The sequence below is a fragment of the Microcaecilia unicolor genome, chromosome 8 (genome assembly GCF_901765095.1).
Source record: "Microcaecilia unicolor chromosome 8, aMicUni1.1, whole genome shotgun sequence".
Classification (NCBI taxonomy): domain Eukaryota; kingdom Metazoa; phylum Chordata; class Amphibia; order Gymnophiona; family Siphonopidae; genus Microcaecilia; species Microcaecilia unicolor.
Window position 1 is genome coordinate 7,075,083 of NC_044038.1, and position 12,934 is coordinate 7,088,016.

At 46.5% G+C, this 12,934-nt stretch overlaps 1 protein-coding gene across 2 annotated transcripts in view; it reads left to right on the top strand.

Annotated features, from left to right (window-relative positions):
* The window catches only part of CACNA1H (calcium voltage-gated channel subunit alpha1 H), a 311,405-nt gene that overhangs the window by 165,078 nt on the left and 133,393 nt on the right, over positions 1 to 12,934 (top strand). For both annotated transcript variants that reach the window (XM_030211678.1, XM_030211677.1), the window contains 3 exons: positions 3,990 to 4,141; positions 7,300 to 7,485; positions 11,955 to 12,072. In XM_030211678.1, coding sequence (XP_030067538.1) covers positions 3,990 to 4,141; positions 7,300 to 7,485; positions 11,955 to 12,072 — 456 coding nt within the window. The remainder of the gene's footprint in view (positions 1 to 3,989; positions 4,142 to 7,299; positions 7,486 to 11,954; positions 12,073 to 12,934) is intronic.

Consider the following 12,934-nt stretch of genomic DNA (forward strand, 5'->3'; position numbering starts at 1 on the left):
CTACACACCACTGCCACTGGCACAGCCACCATCACCATCCTACGTTTGTCCAGCCTCCCTGGAGTCCTGTAAAGCACTGTGCATCAGGGGCTTATCTACTTGGGGCCACGGGGGCATGGGCCCCCGTAGATTTGGCCCTGCCCCCCCCCCCCGCCACCAACCCCGTCGACCCCCCTCCCGCCGCCAACCTTCCCCCGCTGCCGTCAGGTAACTTTGCTGGCAGGGGTCCCCAACTCCCGCCAGCTGAAGTCCTCTTCTCCGGCGCAGCCACGTTGCTGATCTTCTCCGGCGCAGCCGTACATGCAGGATGACAGACTCACAGAAACAGAAGCCTGCCCTTGCAGATCAGCAACACGGCTGCGCCGGAGAAGACGACTTTGGCTGGTGGGGGTTGAGGACCCCCACCAGCAAAGGTACCTGACGGTGGCGGCGGGGGGAAGGTTGGCGGTGGCGGGAAGAGGGACTCGAAAGGGTTGGCGCTTGGAGGGGGTTAAAGGTGCTGGTGGTGGTGGTGGTGGCGGGGAGGTCAAAAATGGCAGGGGGGGGGGGCTGTGGCACCGAGGGAGGCTAAAATGTGCCACCTCACCTCGAGCTCTGAACCCCCCTCCCGCCGAAGTCTGGCTACGCCCCTGCTGTGCATGACTCAGGCCCTCTGAGCATAGATGTTCAGTCAAGTTCTGCTGGATCCTGCCCCTCTGGCTGGATGTCAGAGGGAGTGAGCCCCAGTAGAACTTGAGCATGTGTCTGCGATCAGAGTTCAATGCCACTTTACAGGGCTTCATAGTAGCCAGGCAGAGATAGGGTGACAGTGGCAGCAGCAAAAGCAGAGGGAGGGGGGCAGAAGCAGGTCCTATCTTGCTGTGCCATTGCACCAAGGGCCCGCAAATTCTGCTACTCCAGTAGCAGTCCAGCCCTGATGTCTGCAGATAAAAAACTGACTGGCCCATCCAGTTGGCCTAGTTTTGTAAGAATTCAGCATTCGCTACATCAAGTTGAGTTGTGCTGTATCAGAGTGAATTGTGCTTGCAAGAACATCGTTACAGCTCTCCAAGTGGCACCTCGGTGCCAGCACAATTCACTCTGTTACAACAGAATTGAACTTTATGTGGGAAAGACAACCAAGGCAGGAAGTTTCTGGCTTTTGTCTTCAGCAGAGGCAGCATTCACAGCCCTTTGGTGGGGAAGGGGAGATAGTCACAGATGGTGCTCAGTGGTGACACCTAGAGGTCAGATATAAGGTCCATGATTACTTTAATATGTTCTGTCCACTGGATTCTATATAGGTCACCCAAAGTCGGGTGCTGGGATTTGAACATGGATCCAAGATCCATGCACATAGGTGATAACAAGCACTTAATTGGAGTTGTATGTGGATCTCAGATCTACAGTTTCTATAACATGGCAGCTAACTTTTTCCTTGTGCACCCCAAAAGGGAGCGTGGCCATGGGAGGGGCATAGACGGATCATGGATGTCCCTAAAAGTTAGGCACCATGTTATAGAACAACCAGGCATAAGTCCAGCGCCCGAAGTTAGGCGTGACCTGCGCACTATGCTAAAATTCGATTAAGGTTGGGCGCCCTCTGTAGAATCTGGGCTTGACATAGATCTTCATATACAGAATCCAGCCCTCAGTGTACTTGTAGAAAAGTTACTGCGTTATCGTATTCACTCTCAGCCCTCACGGGTAGCCAACAGACAGATTTTCAGACTGTTCCTAATGAATAGATATGATAGATTTCCATGCTTATGACTTCTTTGAAGTGTAGCATATAAGCCTGATCCATGAGCAACCCACAAGGTCTGGAAGTGACCTAAAAGAATGGTCTGTTCTGGTAGAAATGTACTAAGCTGAATAGTACGCATGTTATAGTGAAAATACCATTTATATAGCAGGAACCCAGTCCACAACTGAGTTCAAACAGCCTTGTGAAGGACCAAGATCAAGACGATCAGAAAATGTATTATACAGTAGCTAATATAGTAATTGTATTCTTTGAGAGACCTGCTTGCAGTTGTAGCAGAGTGGATGATTCTCCTTCACTGTGGGTATGTTGGTTTGTACGGTTTCTTTCCCATAAATTTATGGAGTATCTTTGCTTCCTTTTATTTCCCAAGCTTCAAATTGCTTGACAAATAGAAGTGGTATATTAAAACCAATAAACAAAATGATAAACGATAATTCAATGATCTTGAATCACTGTGGCCACGAGGCTAAGAAAAATATTGAACAGTGGAGATAAAATTTGAATCTTGTGGTACCACCCAAGGAAAGGCCCACTCTGGTTACTGAAAATGAACTTGCATCCAAAAAAATGAAGTAAACCAGTCTAAGACCTCGTCTGCAACCTTCAATTCTCGGTCCACCAGTCAAGTACTGCCAAAAAGTCTTTAACTTTTTATATCCAATCTTTCTCAATCGTCATAAAATAACAAGGGAAAGATCCCTTGTACTTAGCTTTGTATCAACTAAAGATTCAAGTCTGTAAGACTTCTATCACTCGTCATCTAGGGTTCCACACCGACACGTGTTTCGCCGAATAGGCTTTATCAAGGCTGTGTGCCCCTTACTATCTCATAACTGAGCTGGCGATCAAGAGAGAACTACTCAGTTATGAGATAGTAAGGGGCACACAGCCTTGATAAAGCCTATTCGGCAAAACACGTGTCAGTGTGGAACCCTAGATGACGAGTGATAGAAGTCTTACAGACTTGAGTCTTTAGTTGATACAAAGCTAAGTACAAGGGATCTTTTCCTTTTTATTTTATGATGATTGAGAAAGATTGGATATAAAAAGTTAAAAGATATAATTAAAAAGTTTTAAAAAATGTAAATTTATTGACCAATGACGAGAGGCAAATAAGTTCAATCACTAGATGTTTCATAACATCAAAGTGAAAGTGCAACATCAACAATACCTCTGAGGTCTGCTAAGAATTAATATTCAAGAACATTAATATACAGTATTGTGTGTTAGTATTGATTGTGGAATCGTTAGATTGCTGTATATTTAAATATCAATAGTGGACATTTTTTTTGACACGATATATATATATATATATATTACACACCTTTATTCCAAAGCAGGTAGCATATACAAAATAATATACACAAACACATGACATTACAAAACAAACGCCCAGTACATCATTAACTATGCCCTTTGCAGTCATAAAATAATCAGATAGTAAATCCTTAGTCAATGTAGCAGATCTGAGGCTTCTAATAATCCTAATTTCCGATCTGACGAAGAAGGGCAACCTTCGAAAGCTAATCAAGAAATGTATTAAGTTATGTCCAATAAAAAAGGTATCATCTTATTTTCTTTTTCATGTTTTATTTTGTTTGATTTCTATTGTGACCTTTAATAATCCTATAGATATTTGTATCCTTCTTCTACTAAAATGCACTAAGATTTGAAGTTAATGTGGCTTAGTTCGGTGCATTCGCACTAAATCCAGCACTTTTAAGCCATATTTCGTTGGCACACAGGGGCTCTTTTACTAAGCTGCCAAGGTGCCAATGCATGCCCAACGCACGTCAATTTTGAGTTACTGCCTGGCTACCGTGTAGCCCTTGCAGTAATTTCATTTTTTACACGTGTTCGCTACGCGCGCCCGAAAATATTTTTTATTTTCTGACGCAAGGGCGGTAATTGGCATTTTAATGCGCATAGACCATTACCTCCCGGCTGGCGGTAAGGTCTCAGACCCAAATGGACACGTGGCACGTCCATTCTCGGCAAAAATTTTAAAAAGGCATTTTTGTACAGGTGCGCTGAAAAATGATTGTGTGCGCACCCAAAACACGCGTCTACGCTACTGCAGGCCATTTTTCCTCGTGCCTTAGTTAAAGGGCCCCCCAAAATGTTAGATCCATTTTATAGACTCACCTGATGATGATAATGAAAGGAAAAATATTTATTTCAAGTGAAAATATCGAGTTTTACTCAAGTAAGTGCCTAATAACATGTTCGTTCTCTTTTATAGCCTGAAGAACTGACCAACGCCCTGGAGATTAGTAACATTGTATTTACCAGTATGTTCGCCCTGGAAATGCTGCTGAAGCTATTGGCTTTTGGTCTTTTTGGCTACATTAAGAACCCCTACAACATCTTTGACGGGATCATAGTGATTATTAGGTAACCTGCATTTACCCCACAGAAGTTATGTTGCTTCTCACACGTACTGCATGGAGGAGGTGGAGACCCTCCTAACTCCTGATCACATGTTGAAATAAGTACGGGAATACCTCTAGATTCCCTATTAGCTAAAGAATAAGAGAGGTGGAGCAGGGGTGTAGGAAGGGGAAGGGATGTTGGATTTAGCTCACATTTATTTTTTCAATTGTAGTTCAAGGTAAGTTATGGTCTGGTACAATCCAAGTTCATACTTGAGGCAATGAAAGGGTTAAGTGATTTGACCATGATCTCAAGGAGATAAGGGCTGGACAGAAATCCACAAAGTTGGTACTGACAATGTTTCTCAACCATTCTCCAACTTTTCCTGATGCTCCAGAGCCAGAACATCCACAAAGGATGCCCATGAGATAAATTTGTCTATGCCAGGTCTCTGACATATTTATTCATTTTAGATATTTGAAAAAGGCAGCCATCTGTTGGAAAGACTGGTCTTTAAGTCATGCAATGAGGGCTGGATTAGGCAGGTACTGCTCCAGTTTTCATTTGCCCCCCTCCCCCCACATGTCCTTGTCCCATAGGTGTAAATTGATCATTTCATTTGTGGGGATGGGTAAGAATTAAGGAGATCAGAAAGGTGGGCCGTTAATTCTTCCCCCCCCCCCAGATTGGCATAGGGGAAGTGAAAGGGTGCAAATCTTTTTTCCCTCCCCTCCCTTCCCCTCCCCCTCTTCCTTGACACTCTCTCTCTTTCTCTCTCTTCCAAGGCCCAACCCTACCAGCCTCAACTCTCCCACCCCTTAGAGAGCATTTCAGGAAAATATTCACAAGCTATTGCATTTCTTGATCTTCTGTGCTTATATTCTTCCTTGATCTTATTCCAGCTTTTTTTTTTTAAGTTTTTAGTTTTCCTTTCTCTAAATTTTCTTTCTTTATTCATTTTCTCTCTCTCCATTTGATTTCTGATCTTTTGGGGTTTTTTTTTTTAGTTTTTTATTCATGCTATACTTTCAGCCATCCTAGTAGATTTTCCGTCCTGCTGCCAGTGTTCTTTTGTGTGTTTCATTCCTAGGTCCCATTTCTGTTGTTTTCCTTTATCCCATCTGTACTCCTCTATTTTCCTCTCCCCACTTCCTCTCACAATCTATTTGCTTCTCTGCTCCTTACACACATCCCTCTTCTCCCAGAGCTCACACTTCCTCACCTCTCACATACTACTCACCTCCTGCTCCCTCATCTATTTTCGTATCTCTCTCCTCCATCCCCTTTATCTCTCTCTTCACCATTCTCCTCTCCTCCATCTGTCCCCTCCACCTCCTCCCTCTGTTTCTAATCTCTGTCCTTCCTCCCCTTCAGATCAACTCTTATCTCTTCCCCTCCCCTGTCCATCTCCCTATTCTTCTTCCCTTCACTCCTCCCCCTTTCCTCCTTCCCTACTCTCACTTTCCTTATTTTCACCCTTCCCTTCTCATGCTACCCATCTCATTTCTTCCCCTCCCATCTTCTCTTTATATCTGTCCCCCATCTCTCCATGCAGGGCCGCCGAGAGACTAGGCCAGGCCTGGGGCAAGGCCGCTCCGCCTCCGCCTGCCCGCCGCTGCCGCCCCCCGTCGCTCCCTCCGCCGCTGCAGTCCCCTGTCTTACCTGCCTGCCTCCACAGCTCCGGGGCCCTTGCATTCAAAGAGGCCTTCCCTCCCTGTATCCCGCCCTCATCTGATGTAACTTCCGGTTTCCGCGAGGGCGGGACACAGGGAGGGAAGGCCCGAAGGGAGGCGATCTGTGACTGCCGCTTCGAATGCAGGGGGCCCGGAGCCGAGGAGGCAGGCAGGTGAGACTGGGGACTTGCAGCACCGGCGACCTGACCCCGGCGCCGGGCCCAGGGAATTTTGTCCCCCTGCCCCCCCTCTCAGCGGCCCTGTCTCCATGTTTCAATTTTACCCTTGCCTCTTCTTTCACTACAGGTCAAATGAACTCCCTGCAGCCCCCCCTCCACACACACACTCTTCCTTTCCCCTCCCCCCCCCCATGCTTCCACTCTAAAACAGAAAACATGGGGGTAGATTGAGGGGTTGTGAGGAAGGGCTGCCCTGGCCATGCTCTGAGATGTCACAATGACCTGTCCTCGTAGTGGAAAGCACAGGTCACTGAGGCTCCTGCTTTCCTGATGCTCACCAGTTGCTCAAAATTTCTGATCTGTGTAGGCTCTTGTGCTGGGGCATTGGGAAAGACATTCCTGTCTCCATCGCCAAAGTATGACTTTGAGATCACCTTGACAAAATTTAAAATAGACCCGAAAAGGTTCCTTTTTGAAGATGCCTTCCTGACACGATAGGACTGTCCCTGAAGGGCAGATATGCCTACTGGTCAGTTCAGGCATATCTACCCTTCCTTGTCTACTAATACCATCTTTCTATCAACAATGGAGTTCTGTTTCTCCCCTCCTTTACTATTCCCCACCCCCCTACTTCCTCTTGTCTTGGAGTGGAGGAGGAGCCTAGTGGTTAGTGCAGTGGACTTTGATCCTGGGGAACTGGGTTGAAGTCCCACTACAGCTCCTTGTGGCTCCATTACCCTAGGTACAAATAAGTACCTGTATATAATATGTAAACCACCTTGCATGTAGTTGCAAAAACCAAAGAAAGGCTCTGCCAAGATGCTGATGTAGTGGCCTCAGCAAAGGGGAACAAGTTCTTTCCTGCCTGGCCTGCTGGGCTGCCGCTATTCTCTCCCCCCCTCCCCCCACACCCATCACCACATATTATAAAAATGGTGGCTGAGACTCCCTGCGGAACTCTCGCGAGACTGTGAAGACCCACGAGACTACCATGGGACATCTCGGTCGCCATGTTGAAAACACGGCAGTGCCAGCAGGCGGAGGAATAGCAGCAGCACAACGGGCAGGAAAGAACATGCCCCCCCCCCTCGCAGAGGCCACCAGACTACCAGGATCCCTCAGGTAGGACCGGGGCGGCAGGGGCAGCAGGGGGGGGGGGTGTCAGGCAGCAGCTGGGCAGGAGGCCCAGACCACCCTCTGTCCGCCCCTGACCATGAGAATGTAATATATTATGGACATGCCTGCGCAGTCTGCCCTTACGCTTAGCTAGTGAGTAACAAATCAAGTGGAAATATCTGAGCTGATCACTGTTATGTTCCCAATACAGTGTGTGGGAGATCATTGGGCAGTCAGACGGAGGCCTCTCTGTACTGAGAACGTTCCGCTTGCTGAGGGTCCTCAAGCTGGTGCGATTCATGCCCGCCCTTCGACGCCAGTTGGTGGTCCTGATGAAGACAATGGATAATGTGGCCACTTTCTGTATGTTGCTTATGCTCTTCATCTTCATCTTCAGGTACCAGGCCATGCTTACCACTCCATCATTTCCACCCATTTTTGGGGATCCAGGGTTAGGCGATTATAGTCAACCACAGGGCCTGTAACCTTTTTCTTAACCAGAAACTGCAGCCCACAAAGCCCAGTCTTCTCTAGTGGTCTGCCACTCAGGCACTAGCCAGGTCTGTCTCTACTTAACATTCAAGACCTAATGAGTTCATGACCTCCCAGGCCAGTGTTGCTGTGGTGCTTCTTACAGCTTCTGTATTGTTTATACATAGCCTATGGGCCCAATAATTAAAATGATTTAAATTGTCAGGAGAGGCTCCTGGCCTTTTAAATTACCCAGCCAGGGCCAACCAGACACATTCAGTGGCTCTTAACCAGATAGTTCCACTGAAAATGTCCGGTTAACGTCCAAGCTGAAGCCAGCTATTTGTGGGGCATTTTGAGGTCATGCTGCCGATCACCGCCAGGAACACCCCCTGAGGTAGAAAATGGAAAACTATTTTCTATCACAGGGTTCGGTGCACGCCAGACTCGGAATTACTGACCAGGGTGCCACGTTAGCTCTCTCACACCTTTGTAAAAGGGCCCCACAGCCAGCTATATTTTTGCAGCTCCCATAATACACCTGGAAATTCAATGCCAGAGCCCCGGACCAGGCCTGGCACTGAATTTCCAGAGATAATGCTGCTGGCAATTAGTAAAATGCTGGTCACCACCAGCTGAATATCAGGCTAAATGTGTTTCATCACACATATGTTTTCAGCTGTAGAAATGTACTTAGACGCGTCTTCTCAGAGGCCTACTATGTGGTTCTCCTGCACCGCTGGCATTTTAAAACAACAAAGAACTCAACATGCATCCAGAAGAAGGTTCATTTGAGAACAGTTGACTGAGTTGAGGCTTTCAGCTAACTAATCACATAGACGGCAGTTCTGGACTCTCACAGGTTACTAACAGGTTCATGGCTACTTTCCACTGGTGGACCTACAAGCCAAATTGCAAAGGGAAGGACCCTGCACAGTCTGTAACGTAATAATCTGCAATAACGTAGCTCAGTGCACAAAATATCAGGCCCAACTGTAAAAGAGAGCGAGCTATCGCATGATAGGGATAACTGAGGGTCAATCAGAGCAGGAACAAATGAGATTGCTTTAGCCCCCTCTGGACTACTGGGGATTTCTGAGTATGAGAGAGACCGGGAGGGTGAGGGGTGGAGATTTTGGGCTAATGGGGGGGGGGGGGGGTGATTTTCACAGGGAATTGGGGTTTCTGGGAATCATCATTTTTTTTCCAATAAATTCTGAGAAGGGAGGGATCCACTAGCCTTCCAGTGAATATTGTATAGGAAAGGTGAGGGATTGCCAGGGCCCCTTGGCTCCTTTTTTTAGAAGGGTGCCCCTGGGATACAGAGCCATCATCCCATGTTTTTGCGACTGGATTGTGTAAAATTCCTTGTAGGGACAATGTGAGATCAGTTTTCACAAGATTGGAACTCAGTATAGTTTTGTAAATCCCAAGGGCGTAGCCAAACAACAGATTTTGGGTGGGCCTAGGCAAGAATTGGGTGGGCACCATGTGTTCTCCCCCCTCCAAGAAAAAAAATCTCAGCTGGTGGGAAAACGCTTTTTTCCACCTTGGCAGCAGGAATGCACTGAAAACTGAGCATGCGCCGGTGTCGTGGAGAGTAGCGTTTTTATTACCATCAGGGGGAAATCTTCAGCTGGCGGAGCTTGGGATTCCCACCAGTTACCACTAAACACATGCTACTGTTGGGTGGGCCTGAGCCATAAATGGGCGGGCCCTGGCCCACCCAAGCCCACCTGTGGCTACGCCACTGGTAAATCCTGTGGTAATTGTCAGAAAATAAATCGTACATTATTGTGACATTTTCCTGCAGCTTGGTAAGTGATCGTTTATTTGTTACTGCTGAAATTAGCTTGATTTTGATCCTTTAAACTTCCTCCTAATTCTCTCTCTCTCTGGCTCTATTAAATAAGTATATCTGAGTGGGAACATAGAATGCCAATGTGCCCATCCTAATAATTTTCCATGTCCAGACCTCAGAGGTCTGTTCCTTCCCCCTGGTCTGCAAAACTCATGTACGACACCACCTTTGGGCAATTCAAGTTTCAAATTTACTTGATATATCACCTAGAAGTGAACTATCTAGGCAGTTTACGAAAGTAACGTTTGGTAATAAATAATTTTTAAAAAGTATAAAGGCAACTTCAAACGGAAAGGGGCTCATTTTCAAATCAGAAAAGCATCCAGAAAGCAGCCAAATTGGCAGCTGGATGAGATTTTTTGCCAAAACGTCCAAACTGCTATTTTCGAAGCCCATTTTAAGATGGTATTCTATGCAGTTTGTATGCAGTGCGTCCAGGTCACAAGGGGGCATGTTGGGGGTAGGATTTAGTCGTTCCCAAAAGGTAGAAGTTTTTCTGCCATTATAGAACAAAGCAAAAGCATCCAGGGCTAGAAGTTAGACATTTTTGGTCTGGACCTTATTTACTAACGACTAAGTCATTAAAAAGTGCACTAAATGACCAAACTACCACAGGAGGGATTAAGGCATGATCCCCTCCTACTCCCCCAGTGGTCAATGATCCCCTCCCAACCACCCCCAAAGATGTGAAAGAAACAGTACATACCAGCCTGAATGACAGCTTCAGATGTTATGGCCAGCAGGCAGGTCCCTGGAGTAGCCTAGTGGTCGGTGCAGTGCACTGTGGAGAAGGGAACCCAGGCCCATATCCCACTCTAACTGATACACTTGTGGTGGAAAGTGTGAACCCTCCAAAACCCACCAAAAACCTACTGTACTCACCAGTGGCGTAGCTAGGTGGGTTGCCAGGGGAGTGGCTGTTCCCTCAAATGGAGTTCTGATGGCGCTGGCGCCTAGTTTTTTATATGGTCTTTCGTGTCTGCTCATGCCTGTGCAGTCTGCCCTCCACTCCCTCCCTCCTCCCCCCCCCCCCCCCCCACCGACGTCTCAACCTGGCTACACTTCTGATACTCACCAGTGGCATAGCTAGGTGGGGCCACGGGGACCTGGGCCCCCGTAGATTTGGCCCTGGACCCCCCTGCCGACGACCCTCTCGACCCCCCCCCCAACCCGCCGCCAACCCTCCCCCGCTGTCGCCTACCTTTGCTGGCGGGGGACCCCAACCCCCGTCAGCCGAGGTCCTCTTCTTCCGGTGCAATGTCTATGTGGCCAGTCTACTTAGAATGCCGGCATCCCATACATCCAAGTGGCTTGTTTTTGTGCGTTTTTCCCTTGGACTTTTTTTTTTCATTCCAAAATGGTCCAAAAAGATAGATGCACTGAGCACAAAAACATCTAGCAAATGTCCATTTTCAAAACAAAAAGTTGGACGTTTTTTCTGGTTTGAAAATGTTCGCAACTGGATTTTTGGACATTTTCAGCAAAACGTCCAAAATTGGATTTAGACGTCTTATCGAAAATGGTCCTCCACATAGCTTAATTGAAAAGAAATTACAATTAATGATATCCTTTGTTGGTCCAATTAAAGAGAATATAGGTTTTCTAAAAGATATTAACATTTTTAAGACAGATTGGGGAAAGGCCACTGCTTATTCCTACTACTACTTAACATTTATAAAGCGCTACCAGGGTTACACAGCGCTGTACAATTTAACACAGAGGACAGTTCCTGCTTGAAGGAGCTTACAATCTAAAGGACAAAAAAGTGCAGTCAATCAAATTGGGACAGTCTAGATTTCCTGAATAGATGAATAATGGTTAGGTGCCGAAAGCGACATTGAAGAGGTGGGCTTTGAGCAAGGATTTGAAGATGGGCAGGGAGGGGGCTTGGCGTATCAGCTCAGGGAGTTTATTCCAAGCATAGGGTGAGGCGAGGCAGAAAGGGCGGAGCCTGGAGTTGGTGGTGGTGGAGAAGGGTACTGAGAGGAGGGATTTGTCCTGTGAGCGGAGGTTATGGGTAGGAGCGTAAGGGGAGATGAGGGTAGAGAGGTAATGAGGGGCTGCAGATTGAGTGCATTTGTAGGTTAATAAGAGAAGCTTGAATTATATGTGGTACCTAATCAGACGCTAGTGAAGTGACTTGAGGAGAGGGGTGATATGAGCATATCGGTCTAGGCAGAAGATAAGACGCGCAGCAGAGTTCTGAACGGATTGAAGGGGGGATAGATGGTTAAGTGGGAGGCCAGTGAGGAGTAGGTTGCAGTAGTCAAGGCGAGAGGTAATGAGAGAGTAGATGAGAGTATGGGTGGTGTGCTCAGAGAGGAGTAATTAGCATGGAATCTTGCAACTTTTTGGGATCCCGCTGGGTATTTTTGCCCCGGATTAGTCACCGTTGTAAAGAGGATATGAGGCTTGGTGGACCTTTAGTCTGCTGCACTGTGGCATTTCTTAATGTTCCCATAACTTTTCTGGACAGCTCTTCACAGTCCAGCTACTGAGATCAACTCTTTCTTCATGTTATGTTCAATCTGTAGCATCCTAGGAATGCATCTCTTTGGATGTAAATTTAGCCTGGCGATGGATGGCGGGGATACGATTCCAGACAGGAAAAACTTTGACTCTTTGCTCTGGGCCATTGTCACTGTCTTTCAGGTAAGACCATGCAAACAACGTAAAGCAGATTTTTAAAAATAATCTTCTTTTTCGATAAATGTACGGCAAAGCATGAAGAATTACGGACATTGTATGCTTGTATTGTCATATGATATATTGTGGTACAATATTGTCTGAATGAAAAAATTCTAACCAAAAATACTGAAACCTACAGCTTCTGCTCATGTTCATGTTATTTGATATACCGCCTCAGTCAAGTGAGCCTAAGCGGTTTATTTGATAAAAGAATAAAAGAGAAAAAGGATGAGACAAAGAACAATTCAAGAAACTTACGGAAGCAATAGGAGAAGGGGGAGAAGGGAAAATACAATCTTACATGAAGTAGAAAACATTGGAGCAGAGAAAAAAGCTTTCTTACTATAAGCATGGGGTATGCAGAGTGGTCTAGTATAGGGATAGGAGGGAGGGAGGGAAATGGGACTTGATATACCGCCTTTCTGAGGTTTTTGCAACTAGCGATTTACATATATTCAGGTACTTATTTTGTACCAGGGGCAATGGAGGGTTAAGTGACTTGCCCAGAGTCACAAGGAGCTGCAGTGGGAATCAAACTCAGTTCCCCAGGATCAAAGTCCACTGCACTAACCACTAGGCTACTCCTCCACTCATTCCACCAATAAGAGCCAACCTCATCAGTGATGTCACAATGGCTTGATTGCCCGATACTTGGCTCACTTCTGATATTGTGATGTCATAAGGGAAAGGGGGAAATGGGACTTGATATACCGCCTTTCTGAGGTTTTTGCAACTAGCGATTTACATATATTCAGGTACTTATTTTGTACCAGGGGCAATGAAGGGTTACGTGACTTGCCCAGAGTCACAAGGGCCAGTGGGAATT